Source organism: Clytia hemisphaerica, unplaced genomic scaffold, assembly GCF_902728285.1.
Source record: "Clytia hemisphaerica strain Z4C2 unplaced genomic scaffold, Clytia hemisphaerica genome assembly, whole genome shotgun sequence".
In the NCBI taxonomy this organism is placed as follows: domain Eukaryota; kingdom Metazoa; phylum Cnidaria; class Hydrozoa; order Leptothecata; family Clytiidae; genus Clytia; species Clytia hemisphaerica.
Window position 1 is genome coordinate 1,238,885 of NW_027104184.1, and position 26,280 is coordinate 1,265,164.

The 26,280-nt window shown below is 36.0% G+C and overlaps 2 protein-coding genes across 2 annotated transcripts in view; both read right to left on the minus strand.

Annotated features, from left to right (window-relative positions):
* Positions 1-59: 59 nt before the first annotated feature.
* Positions 60-26,280, minus strand: part of LOC136814829 (putative ATP-dependent RNA helicase TDRD12) — an 83,382-nt gene continuing 57,161 nt past the window's right edge. Inside the window, exons 37-42 of the mRNA XM_067071258.1 lie at positions 24,168-24,350; positions 23,700-23,813; positions 19,212-19,275; positions 18,405-18,500; positions 1,727-1,826; positions 60-1,217 (exon numbers count right to left, since the gene is read on the minus strand). Of these exons, the coding sequence (XP_066927359.1) occupies positions 1,024-1,217; positions 1,727-1,826; positions 18,405-18,500; positions 19,212-19,275; positions 23,700-23,813; positions 24,168-24,350 (751 nt within the window). The 3' untranslated portion in view covers positions 60-1,023. The remainder of the gene's footprint in view (positions 1,218-1,726; positions 1,827-18,404; positions 18,501-19,211; positions 19,276-23,699; positions 23,814-24,167; positions 24,351-26,280) is intronic.
* Positions 9,632-12,829, minus strand: LOC136814828 (uncharacterized). Its single transcript, XM_067071257.1, has 2 exons — positions 11,256-12,829; positions 9,632-11,022 (listed from the first exon to the last, which is right to left on the minus strand). Exons 1-2 carry the CDS (start codon positions 12,592-12,594, stop codon positions 9,947-9,949), a joined length of 2,415 nt encoding a protein of 804 aa, XP_066927358.1. The 5' UTR covers positions 12,595-12,829; the 3' UTR covers positions 9,632-9,946.

Genomic DNA, 26,280 nt, shown 5'->3' on the forward strand with positions numbered 1-26,280 from the left:
ACACGTCTTGTCAGGGAAAGTAATAAAAGAGCACAATATTTCAAGCAAGTGATCACATCTTGAAGTATATCAAAAGTATTTTGTCATGAAATTTCATATTGTCAGTGTTTTTGTAAACCTTTTTTTGAAATAAAAATTTTGTTTTGCACATATTCGCTATAGTGTTGTTAAAAATATTTTCTTTTTTCAAATATAAAGTTTTTTATACTGTTACCTAGTTTTCCGTACTGTTATAAAAACACAAACATCAAACTTTACAAAAAGGTTATGCTTCGTGTTTGCTATGTATAAAATGAAACAATATTAACAAAACAGTTGATTCATCCACGAGCTGACTAAAGTTAAAGCAATGGGATTTATTGATATGGGCTCTTCCAGAAAAAATCTGAATACGGGGGGAGGGGGGGGTGGAGGATATAGCATTTTTTAGAAATTTACCCCCGGGAATTTTGACCCCCGGACAGATCTCAACCCCGGACAAGCATCAGTTGACCCCCGGACATTCAAAATCACCCCTCATCAGAGTAAGTTTGCCCCAAAACAAAATTTTGTAGATTTTTCACTACCCTCGGACAAGATACCCAATATATCCCCCACGTACAAAAATGTTCTGGAAGAGCCTAATACCACGTATTCTTCTCAACTTCATATTGAGCTGCAGAACCATAAAATACACACCAAAATAAGATGATGTCTCTGATGTCTAGTTTTTCAGTGTTACTCCATTCAATCTCCTTGGCAATCTCAACGGTGTTAAGATCCTATAGTATCTATAAGGATTTCTCTTAGGTAACATTTCACCCTCCTTCATTTGAGATAAGTAAGAACAGGTACCCTTAAAATCTCGGACCATCTGATTATCCCGTTAAAGATTGCCAAAGATAATCCCCCCTCGATGATACAACTCAGTTCTTTCATGCTTTTAAACGTAGCCTACAGAAACCAATATCATCAAAAAGAAGTTCTTACAGTGGTCTTGCAAAGAGAAGGAAACAGTCTTTCTTCGTTATCCGTTGGTTTATCTTACAATTTGAAGAAATCATTTCCGACACCGTCCCGATGAAATCCGTCATCAAAGTCATCGTCGTTACTTTCATCTCCGCTCGAGTCGCTAGACGTGACGTCAAAGATCGGGGCGGGCCGCCCAGTAGGATCTGGTTTGGATTTGGGCGGGGGTGGTAGGCCAGGGAGGAATGTAGAGAATGATACAGGTGAATCTAGAAAGAGATTAATTCATTCAATTTGGGGACTACCTATCTAAAATGGACTAACTAGTCCAATAAAATTAGTTAATAATAAGTGACTGAAATTTTGCACACAGGTTCCTTATGGTACCTAGAGCCACAAGAAAAGAACCTGTACTTGATTTGAAAATTTTTGAACCTTTTTTCAGGTTTTATCTGATGGCGTCAATTTTTAGTACAAACCACTGGAAACAAGGTTTACAAAAATAAATTTCGACTATTTTATCTGAAAGATGATGAAAAAATAACTAACGTTTTTTAAATTTCGCCAATTAGACAGCCTAGAATGGTCCGAGGACCTTGGAAATGGTGCAGTTTATATAATAAGTTCCGGAGAGTTTGATCACGAGATATTTGGGTTAAAATTTTTGCTGACTCAGCTAAGATGTCTTAAAATTGTGCCGACTCAATGGTCTTATAGCCTAAATATCTCGTGATCTAGCCATCAAAGCAAACGATAATTGAAACCATATTCAACTCACCGTCACTATTGTCGTCATCATCAAGATCATTAGCATTGCTGTTTGTGTTTCCTCCCATCCCTTCTTGCCAACGATCGAAATCATAACGGAGGTATGGTAACTAGAAAAAAGAGGAGGATAGAGTAAGGTTATGTTCAGACGTAGTCTAAATTCGAAACGTCAAAAAAGAAGGACGTTGCAAAGCAAAACGGATCGAAAAGGCTTTTCTGCACTATTTTCATTGGCCTATAAGACCGCTTTTTTCTATGCAATTAACGTTTTTTCCACTTTGCGACTTTTTCGATTTCGAATGTTTTGAGCCCAGGTTTTCGGGCCCCAAACATTCGTTTTTTTGACGTCACTTTTAGCTTTCGAAGCTCCTGCAGTAGCGAAAAAATCGAATTTGCGTCAGGATACTTAAAAGGCTTCTATTTTTCAAAAAACTTCAAAGTGGAACTAACTAAGAAACGGAATGAAAAATCCCGGTTTTTAGTGAGGTGCTCGCTATATTTTCATCGCAACGGAGCTGCTGTTTCGTTGCTCCGAAACGTTCCGAAATGAGTATGAACACTTCCTATCCATAACAAACATCATATCGGAGCGATACGTAAAAAATGTAAAGTCTAAACATGGTTTAAAACAAAAAGTATTGCAAAGTAGAGTCTCTTTACCTCGAACCTCTAAAACTCAAATACCTCCTTATAGGCCAGCGTCCGAGATTCAGAAAAGGTCTTAAAAATGGTTTTCGTAGGGCACCCCTTAGACCAGGGCAAATTTTTGATATTATGCTCCTAATAGGGTGTAGAATTGAAGAAAAAAAATTTGCCCATCGAATCTCCTGCAGTTTTCGAGGGAATCGATTGTTAGTTAATCGATAGAACTTATCAAGGGTCTCCCCCTTTACTAACGGTTTTTTCGAAGTCTGAAAATCAAATATCCAAGGCTACCAACAGATTCAGCGTGAAAAGTAAATAAGAAAATGGGGTTATTCGTTAAGTTCATCTAAAGTTAAATGGAACATAGGTAAAGGTTCTAACAACGTTTTAGTGTTTTATAAATGACATTCGTGATTGTCTTATTGTCAGATAACTTTTGACACGCAGGCGTTATTTATCATAGAGGTAGACTTTCTGAATTTCTTTGTTACCCTCACGCCTGAAGACGATGGAGATCTCAAGTAACATCAGGATCAGGGCAACCTGTTAGTTAGATTGTGATGACGCAAAACAAGATTGTTGTAGAATTTTCCGCGGCAGGACTATTTTCAAAAGACAGTTATTCAGGAAAAATTGTTCCCAAAAGACTAAAAAAGGGTACTTGGCCTCTATGTCAAAACATCCAAATAATATTTTAGCTCGTAAACTGAAATACCACTTTTTGAGTTGGTAGTATGCAAAAAATAGGGTCAGTCTGGGGTTTTTATAAGACACAAATACTTTGAATTTTACAGAACAGCAAGAAAAGCATTTACTTACTCAACCTAAAATTCATTTAAACAAAAGACTTAGATTTGGCAAAAATAAGACATGTAATGTAAATGTAGAAACACTATTCCCTCTACAATATTCATTTATCTAAGGTCCCAAAGGTCCCGCAGATGAGAATACACAAACTACACTCCCAAATACACATATACCCCCTTGGTCCCGAAGGTCCCGAGGTCCCGAGATGAGAATATACCAAATACACCCCAAAATACACATATACCCCCTTAGTCCCGAAGGTCCCGAGGTCCCGAAATGAGAACACATCAAATACACCCTAAAATATACATATACCCCCTTGGTCCCAAAGGTCCCGAGGTCCCGAGATGAGAATACACCAAATACACTCCAAAATACACATATACCCCCTTGGTCCCTTGGTCCCGAGATGAGAATACACCAAATACACCCCAAAATATACATATACCCCCTTGGTCCCAAAGGTCCCGAGGTCCCGAGATGAAAATACACCCCAAAATATACATATACCCCTTGGTCCTAAAGGCCCCGAGGTCCCGAGATGAAAATACACCAAATACACCCCAAAATACACATACCCCCTTGGTCCCGAAGGTCCCGAGGTCCCGAGATGAGAATACACCAAATACACCCCAAAATACACATATACCCCCTTGGTCCCGAAGATCCCGAGATGAGAATACACCAAATACACCCCAAATGTATATATACCCCCTTGGTCCTAAAGGCCCCGAGGTCCCGAGATGAAAATACACCAAATACACCCCAAAATACACATACCCCCTTGGTCCGGAAGGTCCCGAGGTCCCGAGATGAGAATACACCAAATACACCCCAAAATACACATATACCCCCTTGGTCCCGAAGATCCCGAGATGAGAATACACCAAATACACCCCAAAATGTATATATACCCCCTTGATCCCAAAGGTCCCGAGGTCCCGAGATGATAATATACGGCATTTGGTTCATTCAAAGCAAATATAGGATTGTGCTTAAGCTAGAAAAATTGATTTTTCTTTTAAGCATCAACTTTATAAGAACACAATTCATAACTTCTAAACCAATGATTATTAGCTTTCGGCGTTTGGCTCTTTCAAAGTAAATATAGGATTGCGCTTAAACTAAAAACATTTGTTTTTCTTATAAGCATCAACTTTATAACAACACAATTCATAACTCTTAAACACTATTTGTTAGCTTTTGTTTGATAAATCAAATCTCTGAAAGCCTATTCCACTTAGAAAAATATCCTTGTTCTTATAGAATTCTTATAAACTAATGTTAGATTTAGCAGAATTGCACATGTTCTCCCTCATTAACTTTGTAAAAACTACCGTATTTCTTCGAATAAATGTCCTGGGCGTCTTTTTAATTTTAAGACTTTCAAGAGGGGTGTTAATTAAAAAATTTAAAACCTCCCATTGAGGGGAGTCTTTTTCCTCAGAGAAGGAGCGTGTATTCGAAGGAATACGGTAATTACCGAAAGGTATATACTATTCTACAAAGAGTTATTTGATTCTCATAAAGTAGTTGCTTATAGGAAAAATTAATATTTATTTACAGTAATATATTTCCCAAGTCTATCGACCTCTATGAAATAATCATGCTTAACATTTTACAATTTATGGAGATCTTTTTCCCATTCTGTGGGCAATTTTTCTTTGAAGTTGGCGACAGATGTTGCAGCTACAACATCAACTCCAAGACCATTCCATATGTCAATACTTCTGTAGAACAACGAATTTGTTTGATACCCTCTGACACCATCATTTGCAAAGTTTTTTTGTAGTTCGTAATCGTGCTGACGTTTCCGGCGTTCGCGAAGGACAAACTTTTGACAGGCCGATGATTTATCATAAACGTGAAGATGTTTATATACTTCAACCATATCGCCAATTTTACGTCTGATTTTCAGTGTCGGAAGGTTAATCTTACGGAGACGGTATAAGATTTGTTCTTGTACCCGCTAACCAGTCTCGTGGCCCTTCGCTGAACACTCTCGATGGCATCGATGTGTTTGATGAGTCGTGGAGACCAAACGGCTTGAGCGTACTCAAGATGAGGTCGGACGAACGCTATAAAAAAAAATGCGGAGCATTTCTGGTGAAAGAAAGTCAAAACTTCTGCTGATCAGACCAACGATTGAGTTAGCTTTCTTGATTTTACCAAAGATGTGTTCTTCAAAATTCAGTTCCCCGACGATAATCACTCCGAGATCTTTTTCTTGATCCACGTGCTCCAGGATTAACCCGTCTATGTTGTATGGATGGGCATGTTTGATGTTCCAAAATTTTCCCAGTGTTAGCACGTGGCATTTATCTGGGTGGAATCTGAGTAGCCAGTCATTTGACCATCTTTCCATTGCATGGATATCATGTTGCAAGCGAATGGCATCTTCAGCACTATTTATCTCCTCAACAAGCTTAGTGTCGTCTGCAAAGAGGTACATATCAGAGCTTGTAACCTCAGGTAGATCGTTGATATATAACACAAAAAGTAATGGACCAAGAACACTTCCCTGCGGGACACCGCTGAGTACTTTACCTTCCTTGGATAGTTTACCATTTACCTTGACATACTGATATCGATCCGATAGAAAGGATTTGATCCAGTCTAACGTGAATCCTTTGATACCGTATGCGTCGAGTTTCTTGAGTAATCTGCGGTGTGGAACTGTATCGAAGGCCTTGGCAAAGTCGAAATAGATAACATCTACCACTTTACTTTCTGATATCGAGTCTGAACATTTATCAAGATAACTCAATAATTGTGTGACTGTTGATCTTTTCCCCAAGAATCCGTGTTGCTTGTCAGAAAGTAACTTTTTGTCTACTAGGAGCTTCATTATTTGATCTTTAACAATTCTTTCCATCAATCTACAAGCAATAGATGTCAAGCTAACTGGCCTGTAATTTTCTGCCAAGTTCTTTTTTCCTTTCTTATAGATCGGGGATACGTGCGCAATTTTCCAATCATCCGGTAGTGTACTTTCTGCGAAGGATTTAGACATAACAATGTATAGGGGGACAGCAATATAGAAAGCTAACGCCTTCAACATAGCAGGATGTATCTCATCTGGTCCCAGTGACTTGTTAGGGTTCACGCCTTTCAGTTCCTTTTCGGACCATTTCAATGGTGAGATCGAAAGTTACACATGAGTCTGTATGTGATGCAAACTCTGGTAGTGGTCCAGCAGGCTCTTGTGTAAAAACACTACAAAATTGATCCTGTAGTACGTCTGCCTTATCTTCATCCCTATAACAGAGTGATGAGTTATCCTTCGGGTCAAGAAGGAGAGGAGAAATTCCCGGTTTTGTTTTCATGGAGCTGCGAATATGTTTCCAGAATTTCTTTGGACTTTTCTTCGCTTGATCACAGATTTGTTCTTCTAGCCTCCTTCTTCTCTGTGCTATTTTTCTACTTACAAGGTTTCTTGTTATCACGTATTCAGCTCTACTTCTCTGTTCGGTTGATGTGCCAATCGACCTTATCCATTTGCGGTGGAGACGACGCTTTTCTTTGATGGTTTTTCGAAGTTCTATAGCAATCGCAAATTTCCCCTTTCTTTTCTAAGAGTTTTCTTCTTTTGTGCATGGTACGTATTGGTTCCTAAGGTCAAGAAGTTTATCTCGTAACATATTCCAGCACTCATTAACATGTGTGACGTCTGCCCTGCTAATGAAATCAGTAACCCATTCAGAATTTTCAAGATCTCCTTTCATCGCTTCGTAGTCTGCTTTATTGTAATTGTATTTCGCACCTACAGGCTCGGTTTCAAAATAACATTCAAATATGAATGAGAGAACACTATGATCGCTTTTGTCAAGGGGGGCTAGATAGGTTAGATTATTGACTTGGTGTTCTTCGTTTATCCGGATCAGATCGATAAGGGAAGGTGTGTCCGTCCCTCTAGCTCGGGTTGATTCATCAACGTGTTGGTAGAAAAAGGCGTCTCTTAGAGCGTCCAGAAATTGTTCATCTTCCTTTGTTTCGTCGTGAGGAGTGGACCAGTTTTTCCAGTTGATGTCTTTGTAGTTGAAATCACCGACGATACATTTGTGAGTATATTTGTTGTTGAACGCAATTTCCTTTAAGAGAAGGTTCAATGTAATGTTATTCCTGGCTGATGTGGTCGTATTAGTAGGACTCCTATACACACATGCAGAGAGAAAACAGTTTGATCCTTCCAACTTGATCTATAGCATGCAAACTTCTTGAAAATCATGGGTAGGTCTCATTTCAAGAACAAGGTTTTTTATTGACTTGTGTATAAGGATGACAGTTCCACGACCGACTTTATTCAAGGAATTCGTTTCATAAGGCTCGGAGTAATCTTTGACGACATAGTCCTGAATCAAGCGCTCTTTTTTCCATTTTTTTGGTTTTACTTCGCATATTGCTATGATATGGGGCTTTTCATTTAAAACTAGCTTGTCTTTAGTTCTCGTTTCTTCTTTTTCGTAAGCTGATCTGCGTTTGTATACATAATGTTTAATTTTTGTCGTGTTTGTTTTTGTTTTTGTTTCTTATTTTCTACTTAATTTGTCAATGCTCATATTATTTGCTCCCCCTTGTTTACTTTGTAAGAACTAATTACCGAAAGGTATATGACCGTCTATCAAGAGTTATTGATTTAATTCTTATAAAGCTGATGCCTATAAAAAATAAAAATACGCTCATATTATGGGTCATCCCTTGTTTACTTGCAAAAACTAATAAACCGAAAGATATAATAACCTCTATCAAGAGTTATTGCTTTGATTCTTGTAAAGTTAATGCTCACAAGAAAAATAAATATGCTCACATTATGTGCCATCCCTTGTTTACTTTGTAAAAACTAATTACCAGAAGGTATACCACCGTCTATCAAGAGTTATTGATCTGTTTCTTATAAAGTAGGTGCATTTAAGAAAAAAAAATTATTTTCATTTTAGGCGATAATTCCATGTTTGCTTTGAAAGAGCCAATCACCGAAAGCTAAAACTTAGTAGTTGAAAAGTTATAGATCATTTTCTTATAAAGATGATGCTTATAAGAAAAATAATTTTTTCCATTTTAGGCGCTATTCCATGTTTGCTTTGAAAGAATCAATCACCGAAAGCTTAAACTTAGTGGTTGAAAAGTTGTAGATCATTTTCTTATAACGATGATTCTTTTAATAGTTGATGCTTATAATAAGATATTACTTCTTGTATTTAATAGGAATTAGCTAAAATACCTAAGTTCGAAAAAAGGTAAAAGTAATAGACGATATCGGCTTAACGAAATTCTCCCCGAATGATTACCCATGATGCATTGCGCAAAAAAATTCAGTAAGTCAATATTGTCCGTGAATTTTTTGCGCAATGCATCATGGGTAATCATTCGGGGAGAATTCGGAAAGCCGATATCGTCTATTGTAAAAGCTATCAATGTTTTGTACCATTGATTTTAAAGACCGTGTTACATATCTGCGCAGAAATTTTATTACATATCTGTGGAGCTCGAAATTACATAGTTGCCCAAAATAATTACATATTTGTGCAGAAATTACATATCTGCGCAAAATAATTACATATCTGCGCACAACATCTCGGGACCTCGGGACCTTTGGGACCTAGGGGTATATGTATATTTTCGAGTGTATTTTGGTATATTCTAATCTCGGGACCTTTGGGACCAAGGGGGTATATGTATATTTTGGGGTGTATTTGGTATATTCTAATCTCGGGACCTCGGGACCTTTGGGACCAACAGGTTATATGTATATTTTGCGACCGTAGCATAAAGGTAGAGCATTCAGCTACGGTGCGCAAGGTAGTGGGTTCGATCCCCAGTCGGGTCATACCAAAGATTCCCAAAATGGTACTTGATGCCTCTTTGCTTGATGCTCAGCAACTAAAGAGACGGATCAAGGGTAAGTGGAGAAATCCAGGGAAAGGAGTGGCGCCCTCCCCTACCTTCGGGTAGACAGCTATACGAAAAGGGAGCCTTCGGGTCGCCCTCGACTGCGGTCGCAAACTTACTTAGTTATATGTATATTTTGGTGTGTATTTGGTATATTCTAATCTCGGGACCTCGGGACCTTTGGGACCAAGGGGGTATATGTATATTTTGGGGTGTATTTTGCATATTCTCATCTCGGGACCTCGGGACCTTTGGGAACAAGAGGTTATATGTAATTTTTGGGTGTATTTGGTACAATCTCATCTCGGGACCTCGGGACCTTTGGGACCAAGGCGTTATATGTATATTTTGGGGTGTATTTGGTATATTCTAATCTCGGGACCTTGGGACCTTCGAAACCTAGAGGGTACATGAATTTTGTGGGGGTGTACAGCATATTATCACGAATATAGAACTGGTTCGGTAAAATACACAGGAAGAAATCTTTAGCCGACGTTGTAAAAACTCCAGATCATCTGTAGAAGAGAAGGTGTCACTTAACCTTATGACATACCTTAACTTGAATGAGACACGTGAAAGCTCAAAATATATTTCAGAAATGAAAATTGTTTTATCTTTTAAATATAATTAAATATTGATTGAACATGACCCCCGACCCCAGGTAGGCTCAAAAAGCTATTTTTCAAATATGGTAAAAAATGTTGTTCCAATGAAAGATGTAGCCACTCTTGCTTCCACTGCTAAACATATTGGGACATACATCCGATTCAATTCATCACTACACTGTTCAGTCCAATTTTTCGTTAGTTTTTAGGAAGCGTTTTTGTTAATTAATTTTTTAGGAATAATGATTAAATAATACTTAAGTGTTTCATAACTAACATGTTCGCTATCTCATCTCGATTCTTTGATTGACGTCTTGTCTCATCTCTGTCAAACACTGATTGCGGAAATACACTCTTGTGTTTTGTTCCGGATGAAACAGAATACGGTAAGCCTTTAGACCGTACATGAGGAATGTAATGACCATGGTATTGACTAAAATCGCCATACATTGTGAAATTTCTTTCTCCGTTGGCCTTTGAAAAGGAACGATGATGAAGCAAACAACAAATGAAGCGGTCAATATGATTGTGGTAAACATCAAAACGACACCGTCGTTCATGACACTCGGAAGATGCCGTCCTCGAAAAGCTTGTATCGTGCACATTAGTTGGATTACTGCAATTGCGATCATTATAGCATTGCTGTGAAAATAGGTATTGCATGCATACTCTCTTGTCATTCCCTGAGGATCCTCGAATTCAAGAATGGTTACTTGTTGTTGATAAAGGCAGACGAAGAATACAGCGTTGACGGAGACTAGAAAAATGACAACAGTCAAAATCTGAGCCATTACTGTGCGTTTGTCTTCTTCGGCTGTAAGTTTTACCTTGCAAAGAAATGCTTGTAGAAGCTTTTGTGACTTGATAAAAACAATACCAATGTCAAAGGTGTATAAGGTAGTTAAAACTAATGGTTTCGAAACGCAATTATGATTCATAAAGTATAAAATTGGGGCGGTGATCATTGTAACTGCCTGAATAGATATATGCAAACTTGAAACTTTGAAATTTGACGTCGTAACAATAGGTGTGTTTCTTTTGATTATGAAGATTATCAAAGTTAGTATGGCAGTCAATGATCCAACCATTGAGATAACTCCAATGATGTAGAATTCTTTTGACTGATAGCTGACGAAAATATTTGTGTAAGGATCCACACACGCCGTTCTTTCTCCGTTGTCTATCGACAATCGTCCTTCACATGGATAACATAAATGGTTTCCAAAGTCGGATTTGTGATGGTTCTTCTGGCAACGAACGCATATCCAAGAGAAACCATGTTCAATTTTTTCATACGATCTGTAGAAACCAGGCGCACAATTTAAAGCTGAACAGTGACTGGTTTCCACCTCAGGTATTCCTATAACATTAATTAATTAGAGTAATTAAAAATTCAATATTTATACTAGATCTTTTTACCCTTAAGACCTCTCCTCTAACTTTCAGGCGATTGACTTTAAAAATAAATCATAAATAACAATCTCATTAAAGCGCAGTTACATTAAATAACCGGGACTAGTTGTAATAAATTTCTATGAAATATCCCGATGTTAGAAAATAAAAGAATAAAAAACAAAAAAAAAGTCTCATCACCTTGCCAACATAAAAAATTCACTGTGTTATTTTGGTTATAAGTACATTGGTTTGCATCATGGTGCCGATCTCTCATTAAAACGTATCCATAACGTTCTTCCCTAATAGTACTTTTCCGACAGCCTCTAGAAGTCTGGTTTAATGGTATCCTTGTGTCTGACAATATAACATGTGCAGAGTGCCATTTCAATAGGTTTCGAATGCTTTTCCACAGATTTAAGTTAAAAGCTCTTTCCCGAATTGTATTTCGAATGCATTCGTAGTTAATAGAACAACCACATTTATCAAATTGTTGGAAATTGAAAAGCCAGGAATGAGATAGCGTTAATTGCAATGAATATCGTTGACCAACATGAGTAGTTTTGTTAATGTGTAAGTATAAACTTTTAAACATTTGCGAATTTCTCCAGTTTCTCGAGTAGAGTTCCAAAATAAAGAAAAGATCAGAATCTATAGTTATGATTGAAGAGTTGATATTTTTAAAGCAATCAAAATTTTCTGGAGTATATAAACCATATCTCATACTACTCTCAAACCCTTCAACCAATATCGGAATTGTGAAATTTTCCTTTTCCATTAATATCCCTAATTGTTTGGCAATTAAAACTTGTCCATATCTATCACCCATAGTAAGCACTGCTGGTTTGTTTTCCTTGAACCATCTTGGAGAGAAGTGATTTTCCTGATTTATATTCCAAGACTTGTCAATTTCTTTCCAATGGATACAAAGTTTTGATTGCAGGGCTTTATATTTTAAAATTTCAAAAAGAGGGTTCATCATGAACGGTTGAACTTTGAATATAACGAGATGCTCCAATTTTAAACGATGCGTGATTATATAATGGAGATTAGTAGCGTACATGTTGTATTGTTCATAGTCAAAAGAAGAATTGTAAGAGACGTCTCTTCCTGTAAACCTGATGTCATCATGAAAACTAGCGTCCAGATAATTCATCATCTCTGCTGGTCCTTCTGCGTATATTGCAATGACTGACGATAAGCTGTATGATTTGTTCAGCTTTTCAGACCACGTAAGGTAGTAAAGTGATTCATTCAAGTATATAGATTCAACGATTTTTGGAAGATTATTAAAATCATCACAAACATCTATTGAAATGTATTTATAGTTAAGACGGTCGTATATTCCATGTTCCCACATGAACTTGATACTTTTGTCTAAAGCTTCAGCGAGGTGATGAAGTTCTGTTCGGTTTGTTTCATTATAGCATGCAGAATAAATACCAATCACATACCATTGATATTGATCATCATTGTCGCATTGTAACCGTGGTTTGATGGAGGGGAAAACAAATAATATCAAAATCATAAAACTATTCATGTTGCTTTATACTCCTTTCATCCGTTGAATTGTGTCGTGATATGTAAAATTCAGCCTCAATTTTTCCCAAACAAAGTTATGATTTAGTAAAATTATTCTTCTTTTTCGAATTCACACGTTCTCTTTCTTTGTTAAATAGTAAAAAAAACAAGAATTCTAGAAATTCTTGGGAACTCTGAGATACCAGCTTTAACACCTTTAGACTCTCATTGTTCTTAGTAACTGAGTTGAGAATAAAAACTTTACTTCACTTTCTCTTATTTTATTTGCCTTGAAATGTCCGATTGATTGGCTATTCACTATGGATAATCATTCTTGGCCTTTAAGAAACTCCAAAAAAAACCTTTCATTTTAAGAGAAGAAAAAAGGGGGACAATTTCCGTTTTTTTATGGATGCTTTAAGAAACTCCAAAAAAAACCTTTCATTTTAAGAGAAGAAAAAAGGGGGACAATTTCCGTTTTTTTATGGATGCTTTAAGAAACTCCAAAAAAAACCTTTCATTTTAAGAGAAGAAAAAAGGGGGACAATTTCCGTTTTTTTATGGATGCTTTAAGAAACTCCAAAAAAAACCTTTCATTTTAAGAGAAGAAAAAAGGGGGACAATTTCCGTTTTTTATGAGTCTGCTAAATGACGTGCCCTACGTGCCAACGTGCCCTAATTTTTTTGACGTGCCTTCGTGCCCTACGTGCCTTACGTGCCTTCGTGCTCGCGTGCCTTACGTGCCTACGTGCTCGCGTGCCGTCCGAAATTTTACGTGCCCGACGTGCCTACGTGCTTACGTGCTTGCGTGCCCAAAGTTTTGACGTGCCCTCAAGTTTTGACGTGCCCTCAAATTTTGACGTGCCCTCGAATTTTGACGTGCCCTCGAATTTTGACGTGCCCTCAAGTTTTGACGTGCCCTCGAATTTCGACGTGCTCTCAAATTTTGACGTGCCCTCAAATTTCGACTTGCCCTCGAATTTTGACGTGTCCTCGAATTTTGACGTGCCCTCGAATTTCGACGTGCCCTAAAATTTCGGCGTGCCCTCAAATTTCGACGTGCCCTCAAATTTTAACGTATTGTCAAAATTCGTATTGTCAAAATTAACAACAGTATTTTCACTATGATAAATTATACACTACACTAGGTTGGGGTTTTAAAGTTGGAAGAAAAAAATATGAAGAAGATGTTTTGATATCTACTTATAAAAGAATTAGCAAGAAACACTGAAGGAGATGGTTAAGCATTACTTCGAATCAACCAAAACTAAATAAAGAACTTTTCTGATTGGTTGAAAAAAAGAGAAAATATGTGAGACGCATGCTATTTACTTTTTATCAGCTGGCTCTCGTTTTATTTCAAGTTAGGGGATATAGTGTTAATTATAAGAACTTTCTGAAATAGGAAGGAATTTTTTAAGATTTTAATAGAGGTATGGCATTAGAAATCCCTTCAAATCTTAAGCATCACATTGAAATACAACTTGAAATTTTGCACAAAGACAGTCTCATAGTTTTTTGTTTCCCTATATAAACTTTTTTAATTCGATGCCAAATTTTTTGGAAATTTGTATTAAAAAATGGTGTAGGTTGTCTCCACTTTAAGGAGAACATTTTAAGTAAAACATCATAAAGTCAGTGACGCTGATAATCTTAAATCCGCTGACCAAAAAGAAAAGTTTGTGTTTCTTTGTTTCTTTAAACACCACATTTTCTTATACAAATTGTCTGTGTCTGCGAGGGGTAAATCACTCGAAAAATTATCGTACACATCTACAAAAAGTCAAAAAAAAAAGTCAAAAAAGTCAAAAAAAAGTCAAAAAAGTCAAAAAAAAGTCAAAAAATCAAAAAAAAGTCAAAAAGTCAAAGAAAAAGTCAAAAATTCTTAGAAAAAAGTCAAAAAGTCAAATAAAAGTCAAAAAAAAGTCTTGAAAAAGTCAAAAAGTTTCTTGAATGGGCGGATGGGTGGAGCAAAATTTATGGGCGGTTGGCGTTTTTGGACAGATTTGGGCGGAAAATCTTAGCCGCCCGAAGGCGGTGGGCGTTTTTGTCGAGAAAAAATCAAAATGGAAGTTTGAAAAAAGTCAAAAAAAAGTCAAAAAGTCAAATAAAAGTCAAAAAAAAGTCAAAAAGTCAAATGAAAATTCAAAAAGTCAAAAATTATCGTACACCTTTTTTCAAGTGATTTACCCCTCGTGTGTCTGCACTTTTAATTAAAAAGAAAATAGTAAATCAACGATATTCTTATGTGTAAATAAGCGACATTCGAAAACGATGGCTTTCGCGAATATATTCAAGGACAATCTTATTAAAAGCTGTGAAGCGTGTGGTGTACTCAATATGATGATAAGTAAATACGGTGATTTTTGATTTTTACTCTTTTGTGTCGACTTTTTGCGATTTTTGTGTGCAAAACGAGGAACAGTTTAACTTCACAGAAGAATTCATAGGAGAGGGACGAAATGTCTTCTGATAATGAATCATCAAGGTAGGGCACGTCAAAATTCGAGGGCACGTCGAAATTTGAGGGCACGCCGAAATTTTAGGGCACGTCGAAATTCGAGGGCACGTCAAAATTCGAGGGCACGTCAAAATTCGAGGGCACGTCAAAATTTGAGGGCACGTCAAAATTTGAGAGCACGTCGAAATTCGAGGGCACGTCAAAATTCGAGGGCACGTCAAAATTTGAGGGCACGTCAAAACTTGAGGGCACGTCAAAACTTTGGGCACGCAAGCACGTAAGCACGTAGGCACGTCGGGCACGTAAAATTTCGGAGGGCACGCGAGCACGTAGGCACGTTGGGCACGTAAGGCACGCGAGCACGAAGGCACGTAAGGCACGTAGGGCACGAAGGCACGTCAAAAAAATGAGGGCACGTGGGCACGTAGGGCACGTCATTTAGCAGACTCGTTTTTTATGGATGCTTTAAGAAAAGAAATGACTTTTAATTTCTTTCCTTTTATTGAATTTTTTGATGGACTTGACTACTTATTAATCATTACGTAAATATTTTTTACTTTTTTTAATTTTTCTTCGCTGAGTTTTAATAATAAAAGTGAATGACAAAATGTTTTGCATTTTAAATCACTTCACGTCGGTCTCATTCCTGCAGATTCTTTAAGTTATTTAAATTGTTCATTCATTCGCCCGTTCACCTGGTGTTTTGGTGAATTGGAGAAAATGATTATTTTTTATAAAGTCAGATCGGTGTCAATATATAGAACTGGTTCGGTAAAATACACAGGAAGAAATCTTTAGCCGACATTTTAAAAACTCCAGATCATCTGAAAAAATAACTCAAAATCCTTTTATTCCTCACATACATCTGAGATTTTAGTTTTGACCTCCCACCGATAATTTAGGATTAATTTTATAAAGCTAAAACACTAAAAAAGGGGTGAACCTTTTGCTTGCTTTCAACAAGACGAGCATTGGATTGACTTATAAAGCTAAAAACACTAAAAAGGGGTGCTTTCAACAAGACGAGCAAAGGTTGATTTATAAAGCTAAACACTAAAAAGGGGTGAACCTTTTACCTGGTTTCAACAAGACGAGCATAGGATTGATTTATAAAGCTAAAACACTAAAAAGGAGTGAACCTTTTACTTGCCTTCAACAAGACGAGCATAGGATTGATTTATAAAGCTAAAACACTAAAAAGGGGTGAACCTTTTGCTTACTTTCAACAAGACGAGCATAGCGTTGACTTATAAAGCAAAAACACTAAAAAATGGTGAACCTTTTGCTTGCTTTCAGCAAGACGAGCATTGAATTGATTTATGAAGCTAAAACAATAAAAAGGGGTGAATCTTTTGCTTGCTTTCAACAAGACGAGCATAGGATTGATTTAAAAAGCTAAACACCAAAAAAGGGTGAACCTTTTGATTACTTTCAACAAGACGAGCACAAGGTTGACTTATAAAGCAAAAACACTAAAAAATAGTGAACCTTTTGCTTGCTTTCAGCAAGACGAGAATAGGATTGATTTATGAATCTAAAAATCTAAAAAAGCAGTGAACCTTTTGCTTGCTTTCAACAAGACGAGCATAGGATTGATTTATAAAGCTAAAACACTAAAAAGGGGTGAACCTTTTGCTTGCTTTCAACAAGACGAGCATAGGATTGATTTATAAAGCTAAAACACTAAAAAGGGGTGAGCCTTTTGCTTGCTTTCAACAAGACGAGCATAGAATTGATTTATAAAGCTAAACACTAAAAAAGGGTTGAACCTTTTGCTTGCTTTCAACAAGACGAGCATAGTATCGATTTATAAAGCTAAACACTAAAAAAGGGTTGAACCTTTTGCTTGCTTTCAACAAGACGAGCATAGAATTGATTTATAAAGCTAAACACTAAAAAAGGGTGAACCTTTTGCTTGCTTTCAACAAGACGAGCATAGAATTGATTTAAAAAGCTAAACACTAAAAAGGAGTGAGCCTTTTGCTTGCTTTCAACAAGGCGAGCAAAGGATTGATTTATATAGCTAAAACACTAAAAAGGGTTGAACCTTTTGCTTGCTTTCACCAGGACGAGCATAGGATTGATTTATAAAGCTAAAACACTGAAAAAGGGTGAACCTTTTGCTTGCTTTCAACAAGACGAGCATAGGATTGATTTAAAAAGCTAAACACTAAAAAAGGGTGAACCTTTTGCTTGCTTTCAACAAGACGAGCAAAGGATTGATTTATAAAGCTAAACACTAAAAAGCAACATGCTGAATGGACCTACCTAATGATTAACATCAGATGAAAATAAGAAAAAAGTGACAATAATTGTACAGAAATTCAGAATGGAAAAATAAAACTTGTGTGTTGAATAATGTGAAATGGTAAAAAAGGATTTCCCCAAATACGAAAATCACTTAAACCATTCAGGCCCAAAAAACCCTTTAAGCTGTTTTTGGCCCAAATTTACCCCAAAATAATTTTCCTTAAAAATCTGGCTCCGTCACATTTTGGGCATTGCCATTTTGCATCATTGTGCAAAAAATCAGAAAAAAATAATGAGTCAACTTTGAGAAAAACTATATTTTCTTATTTGGTTAAAGGGAATTTCCCCAAAATACGAAAATCCGTCTTTTAGGCGAATAAGAATTTCCCGGGAAAAACCACTTCAGTCATTCTTTAGAGAATCTTGCCCTCCATCTTTGTACAAAAAAATCAGAAAAAAGTAATAACAGGATTTTGCACACAAAGTCCAAAAAACCCTATTTTTAGACAGTTTTTGGCCCAAATTTGCCAAAATATTTTTTTTTCGAAAATCGGGCTCCGTCACATTTTAGATATTGCCATTTTGCATCATTGTGCAAAAAATCAGAAAAAAATAATGAGTCAACATTGTTAAAAGCTATATTTTCTTATTTGGTTAAAGGGAATTTCCCCCAAAATACGAAAATCCGTTTTTTAAGGCGAATAAGAATTTTCCGGGAAAAACCACTTCAGCCATTCTTTAGAGAATCTTGCCCTCCATCTTTGTACAAAAAATCAGAAAAAAGTAATGACAGGATTTGGCACAAAGTCCAAAAAAACCCTATTTTTAGGTAGTTTTTGGCCCAAATTTGCCCAAATAAATTTTTTCTCAAAAATCGGGCTCCGTCACGTTCTGGGTATTGCCATTTTGCATCATTGTGCCAAAAATTAGAAAAAAATAATGAGCCAATCCTGAGAAAAGCTGGTAACAGACGGACGGACGAACGGACATGGGTTAATTTATAGGACCTCCACCGGGGCACCCGGAGGTAGGTCCAAAAAGAGGTGAACCTTTTGCTTGCCTTCAACAAGACGAGCATAGGATTGATTTATAAAGCTAAACACTAAAAAAGGGTGAACCTTTTGCTTGCTTTCAACAAGACGAGGCCAGAAGTCAGGACGGACTTTTTGCAACTTGATCAACACTTCGCCTCCTTTCACATCAACGTTGTAATTCTATTGGTAGAAAAAAATAAAATTTAAGAAGTCAAGGGTAGGTAAACTCAAGAATAAACAGACAAAGTGGGATTAGACACGTTTTTTTATAACAACTGCCAAAATTTTTGAAGCCTTAAAATATTCTTATTTTCTCCATTTTGTGACCAATTTTACCCATTTTCCTAAAAAATCGGGTCTTTTCGCGTCTGCAAAGCCTTAAAGTGTTCTTAACTTGTTCTTAGTATTTTAGCCATCGAAGACTTGTGTTCTTATATAGTTTGTTCTTATAAAAAAACGTGTACTCAAAATAAGCTGTTCATAGCATTTCAATGTTCTTATAAATTTCATGGTTAGTTGAGACCGTAATACCATGAACAATAATTAATTTCATTCTCTGTTTATGACATAAAACTATTATTTTACTTGGCTGAATTTTATCGTATATACGGACGCCATACAAGTGTCTTTTTTAACAACGCCAACAGCTCTCAACTTTCACCGAGCATTTTTCGCATAGAGGAGAATTATAATACTATAGTGACATAAAAACGTAATGTAATAGACCTTTTCATAAGTTATTTAGAGTGCAAGGACTACAGTATTACCAAAGTGATTAAATCTTTGAGTCTTCAAGTTTTACTTTTATAAACAGAGTAACCTTCTTATGAACTCCTCTGGGAATCAATAATCATAGCAATATTGACATAGAAACGTAATATAATTCTTTACCTTATCGTCCACTTCAGCATACAACTTCAAGTCGAGGATGTATTCCACACTGTTCATGAAAGTCCTATTGTATCAGAAGAAAAAGCATTATCATCCCGTTGTTTCGTATTAGTTCAGTCTTTAACCATATCATTTTAAGTTTGAAATGAAAATGAAAATTTGATAAAAATTAGTTCCCTTGTTACCCTGGTTCAATGTTGAGCTTGGAGAGCCAAAACTGTGTCCCCCCCGCGCGTGATGTAATACTTCAACATAATAATTGGAGGGGGGAGGAGGACAAAATACCCAACATTAAATCAAGAATCCCATTAATCGATGTCAACAGATATGTTATATAAACAAGACGCCTTAGCGGCGTGAAGGCCCAGCGATTATCTTCTTATTCCACGTTGTTTACGCTTATGCGAAATACGCTTGTAAATTTTCTATCTGCCTGTATAAATTAATAATAGGAACATTTTCTTTATGTCTGCATCTGATATTGGACGCTTTTTGTACTATTTTAAAAGAGGTTTAAAATTTGAACTAATTGATTAGGCACTTATAAAAGGGATTCAATTATTTTTGCTAGTTTGGTATACACAGGGAAATAAACTACTAAAATAATGTTTTTCCTTTGAAGAGATAATTATTTGTATGAGGATGTTTGGAGTTTAAATCTCATAGTAGATCTTTAACAAGGGAACTCATAGAACTGACAATCCAAAAAAATAAAATACTACATATATATATACATCTGCATAAACTACGCTTCAAAAGTTATAAAAATTGAATTTAAGTTACAAAACGCACCATAATAAACAATCCTTTGATTTTTCATTAAATCTTTTTTATATTGTTGAAAATAGCCAACATTTATTAGACAATGACCTCACATATTTACTGAGAAATTTCAATGTTGACAATTTGGACAAAATTCACAAAAAAAGTATTGCATTCTAATTAATAGTATATTAAGAAAGGTAGTCAAAAGATTTCCCACAAATAGTTAGTCACATTAGCATCCCACCGAAATGCGTATCAAAGATAAATGCTGCCATTGCACTATAACGGTTACTTGAAGCAAAAAAATGCGTCGGAAAACTTCTAATAGGATTCATGCAGGGGGCAGTGGGTTTACCAACTGACGGTATGTGTGGCGAAAAAATTGGCTTTTAGAATCACACCCTAACAATGCAGAAAAAAATCGGTGAAATTCATACCCTTACAGTGCATTTTTTTAAATTTTAAACTCTTATAGAGCAAAAAAAAATCTAGATTTTCGAGCAAAAATGTGCAATTTTTCCCAGATTTGCTGAAATTTCCACCCTAACAGTGCATTTATCAAAAGTCCACCCTTACAGTGCATTCCTGATGTTTTGAAAAACATACCCTTAACTGCCGCACATACCTTAAAGGAAGAAATTTGGCGGGAATTTAATTTGGCGGATGGCCGAAAAAGTTTTTTAGAGGGGATTTAAATTGGTGGATGGACGAAAAAACCAAATTTGGCGGGAATTTAATTTGGCGTTTTTTGAAAAATTTATCTTTAAAATGGCGTAAAAACAGCAAAAAAATGCAAAAATACCTTGAAAAAGATCATGTTTTCAAAAAGTTTAATTTGGCGGGAACTTAATTTGGCGGACTCTGGCCAAATCCGCCAAATCCGCCAAATTTTCTTTCCGCCAAAATTTCTTCCTTTAAGGTACCTGTCGGTCAATTTGCCTGACTCCCCCCCCCCGGATTCATGAAATAATAAACTGGCGCTTTTTTTAAATAAACATTTTTATGAGAAATTACCAAAATTTTGAGCCGTAGATGAAAAAATTTGAGCAGAGTCATTCTTGAAAACTAATTTGAAGAACAGCTTCTCAAGAAAAAAATATACGAGGGAGAAGACACCCACCTAGATCCATGCACCAACAGAAAAGGACCTCAATATCTCCTTAAGATTTTGAAAAGGAATTTTTCCAGAAATTATCAGTCGGACAGATGACGAACACAAGTTATTTGTGATTGTGGCCTAAACCAATCTAGGTATAGACATTTTTTCAAAGAGGCCACCCTGTTGAATAATTATGTAGTCCAGCAGAAAAACAATGATAAAACCATGCATAATTATTACAATATGCATGATACAGTAATTATGCATGGCTCTATCATTGTTTTTATGGCTGGACTACATACCCTAATTATTCAACAGCACGTCCTCTTTGAAAAAAGGTCTATTGGTAAACAATGACTGTTATCAGTAAAATCTTTAAAATTATCGGTAATCGAACGAATCACTACATTGAAGGTCACATATCTCAAATATCTTTGGTCGTTTTTAAGTATTCCATTTTACCGTCAGTCAAGAACAAGTGCAAATTAGGATACCCATTGGTAATCTCTCCTAAATAGGAGATAAGTCTCTTAATTAGGAGATTGTGATGTGCTAATTTGGATAACTAAAATAAAAATTCAAAATATCTTTCCAACCAGAGATATCCTCCTCCTCTTCTTTGAATATGTTGTTGAATAGATAGTAAATACTTAGCACAAAAAGTTTCATAAAAATCCCCTGGCGGAAAACTAAGATATTAGCTATTTTACCTAATATGGAAATAGCCTTCCCTTTTAAGGTATGTCTAGCCTTAGTTTTGGTGTGTTTAGCCTTGATGTCGCTTCCATATAAGGTAAGGCTATTTCCATATAAGGTAAGGCTATTTCCATATAAGGTAAAATGGCCAATATCTCACCTTTCCGCCAGGGGATTTTTAAGAAACTTTTTGGGCAGAATTTTATCATCTACACGAAGACTATATACTGAAGAGAGCAGGAGGGTATTCCTGGTTGGAAAGATATTTAGGATTTAAGGCAAAAGTATCCAAATTTGGATACCCCAAATCTCCAAATTAGGAGAGCTCTCCTAAATAGGAGAGATTGCCGATGGTATCCTAATTTGCACTTGTTCTTGACTGACCGTTAGACCTTCAATGATACCAAAAGTGCAATCAAATCTATAAAGTTTTTTCAGAAAATTCGCAATTCAATTTGATTGTCCATTCTGTTTGATTGGATATGATATGACTTGAAACTTTCAAAAGCTTGACTTTTATAGCGTGACCTGACCAATCCAACGTTTGCTCTGTTTTGTTTTTGCCATACATCAATTTTGTTTAACTGTATATCAATAAGTATTTACATACAATACATACACGGATACATACATCTGTGATAATAAAAAGCTGATATGATAATCAGACTGTATCACATAAAAGTCCAATAAGTTTCCATGGCATGGCACAATGTCAATGTTGAATAACGTCAATGAATGTCTGAATGTAAACAATGGGTAGTTTTTTCAAGGTTTTCAAGGTTTTCAAGGTCACGTAGACACCCTGAAATAGGAAAACAAATGAAAATGAAGACATAGTTAAATCTTGCATGAAGATCATAATCATCGGCCAGCATGATTCAACACCATTGATTTGTTGGAAATTTTATTTCCAGTCACCAACCACCAAACATTTCATTGATTAGTCTGTTAGTCTTGTTTTTCTTGTAAAAAAAGTTGTACTAACTGTAGCTGTATATTGATTGCTTGCTTTTATATTCGAGCAAATCTTAATATGAATCAAGTAGTTGTGTCATGTTGGCATGAATGAAAACCAAGCTTCAACATAAGTTTGTTGTGTTTTATTGGACGCAGTCATCAGCCATCTTTTGATTAACTTCCTCTGGAATTAAATTGGAATTCCTGTCTTATCTTTTTGTTATCATTTCCAGTCAAATACATCCAGTCGGGTTCATGTTTAACATAACATAATAACAGAATAATAATAGAACAACGTAATAACGTATAATGCAGTAGTATAATATACAATTTGCAAACACCGTAGTATAATATAACATATTATATAATTAATTTAAACACTAATACATTCATGTTGAATATATGGAAGCTTTTAGCCTGTAAACCATAAAACCTGTGTGATGCGCGAACACAGGGGAGACCCTAGCGTAACAGCAAAGGGCTAATGAAAGGCCCATATGCTATCGCTGGGCCAAAAACTAGAAAACAAAATAGAAAAAATAGGAAAAGTTCTATCTAGTGATTTATATAAGATATCTATGATCGATGCAGACAGAATAATGTTCCTTTATGTAAAAAGAATTTGAAAGAAAAGTTGAAATCTCTTCCAACCAGCACCGTATCATTGAAAGGTCACGTAGGAGAAACCAAGAAAATAGAGCCTCTTTTCTATTCTATGCCTCTCAAAGTCTCCAAAAAATAATCACCCCAATAGTATTTTATAATGACCCCAAAACCCCAACTGCCAAAACTTTCATTTCCTAGAGAGGTTTTGGGGAAAATCTCCCCAAAATCACTTAATATTTCATGTATGTTCTCCCAGAGTACCACCCCCTGCTTATTCCACCCACCCTACAATAAAGCACAAAAGAGTACGAATGTTGATGCGATGTTCTCTAATGAAATACATTTATCTATGACAAAAGACTTACTTGAAAACGATGTGAAAGGGTTGAACAACAGTTTCTTCAGCTTCAACACCTCGTAGGTTGATAGATAATGTTATGGTGGTTGCCACTTGTGACCAAAAAGTCATCGGTGCGCCTCTGAGAAAATAAAGAAAACACAAAGTTTTACGAATACTGCAAAAGTGTACTATATCCCTTCTTTATTAGAATTGGGTTCTTTTATCATTTGAACAAGTCTTTTGTCAAATTTCGAACATACAGCACTACCCCCCCTCCCGGCCGGACACTATATCCTCCACCCCCATGTACGAACATTTTCTGGAAGTACCCATTATTCGAATCTTTCTGTAATTCAACATTACTACTGGAAAGTTACACAAAATATCGCGATATCTTGATTCCCGACTGACGTTTTCTCCAGATTGGACGTGCATACACTTTTTGCCCGGAAACATCTATAAGCAAAATGGTTCCATTTACAATAACATTAACCTTTGATAATTCTCTGTCTTTGGAACAGATTGTTCTTTCTTGGAATAAAATCTTGGGTCAATTTCTTGGGCGTCTCTTTTCAGTTGTTCCATACTGACGAGTGGTTCAGGTTCAATATAATCGATCAAGTATTGGAAAAGTTCCTTTACTTTGGGCGAATACCGAACTGGCATCTGCGATATCCTAAAAAGATACAATATCTAAATACTTAGGGGCCGCTCATATATTGATGTTTCACAACGTCAAATTGACGCAAGGGAGGGGGGAGTCAGAGGCATTAGCGCTAAGAAAATCGATCAAAACATCGCTTTTCGAGGATGATTGGATCAACGATGTAAAAATAATAGATAACCAACTTGCCTTGATTCTCAAAAAACATCCGTGTTAAGGTTGTAAAAATATTAATGACATTTTGCATCGTAAAAAGTGCAATTAAATAAAAACTTGCTTCATTTGCAACCTTCTATTGGACAGAATCGATCACGTGATGTATATTTTTCCAAATTTGGATTAGCAAAAGTGTATTTTCCTATAGGCAGCCTCACAGAAGGAATTTTTTAATTAGATATTATTGTTCTATAAACATTCATCTGTTTATTTTGTATCAGGCAACCTTCATGCACTTTTCATTCGTGAGATATCGCACTTCAAATCACACATATATTTTTCAGATAACAGCATTTTATGAGCGTTTATTTATCCAGATGAAGATTAAGTGGTATCAGGCCGATCCGTAGTCAATTTGTCTAAAGATTGGTACATTTATCTTTTGAAAACAATTCCAAAATTTGCAGTAAATAACAATTAAAATTTTCTATCAATTCAGTGGATGTCAAAAAGTGTGTCAAAATCTAGCTAAAAGCATAACACGCACTGCACACAGAGCTTTTTAAAGGAGTGCTCATTTCAATAGGAAAACAATGGTTGTTCTCTTGGGAGAAGTGCCTTCTAGAGGAAGTTGGTTATCTATTATTTTTACATCGTTGATTGGATAGGCCTTTTCATAAATTACGTCACGAACATCACTTGCCTTGTTTTCAAACATGGTTATTTTGTCCCTTGAGACATTAAATGATTTTTTTACAAGTAGAAAGTGGTTCTAATAAAATACGATTGTAGTTGATCACCATGGCAATAATGTTCAAAACGAGGCAAGTGCTGTTCGTGACGTAATTTATGAAAAGGTCTATTCCAATTTTTCTAACAATTAAGCCAGATATTGTTAACTTTTGTTGTCTATTTTTCATTGTTTTTACCATGGTCTTGGACTTAGGCCCATTTTAACGTTAGTCGTGGGAAAAATTGATATGTGAGTGGCCCCTTAACCATAATTAATATAAGAGTGTTTGGGAAAGTTACCTAAATGATATATAATACAGGAGACATTGCTATGTGGTGGAACTTTACACTATATTGCGTGGCATCGTGGCAAAGAGACCTTATCTAAATGCGGTTGTAGACTTGATTCGAGAAATTCAATAGACCTTATCGGAGGTTTTGATTTTTCTAAAAAAGCGATGCATTGTGGGATTGTTTTGAGTGTATTACAATAAAAATCTCTTAGGAATTCCTCGAGGAAATTCTATTGTAATACACTCGAAACAACCCCACAATGCATCGCTTTTTTAGTCAAATCAAAACCTCCGAAAAGGTCTATTGAATTTCTCGAATCAAGTCTACAACGGCATTTTCTTTTAATTGTAACGTAATGTATATCTTGTGATTTTTCCGACATCACAGGGGACAATTGCGGTGTTTCACTTCTAACCAACCAAATTATTATTAATTTTATTATTAATAATTTTTCAAAAGTTAGAAGTAAACATTAAAACCAGTGCCAGTTTAAAAGCAAAGTCTGTATCGATGATTGAGCTAGCGGAAAAATTGCAATTATTAATACAATTAGATTATTCGATTCATAATAAAATGTCTTTCGTATTTCCACGATTTTAAAGTACATACCAATATTTTCGAACACTTAGACATTGAAATGGTGCAACAGAGCAACTTAATATTCTAAATTTATTTAGCAAGATAAGCAAACATCATCTTGAATCTAAAGACTTGCTTCAAATTCAGACAGTTCGGAGTCCTGCTATTCTTGATATGCGTA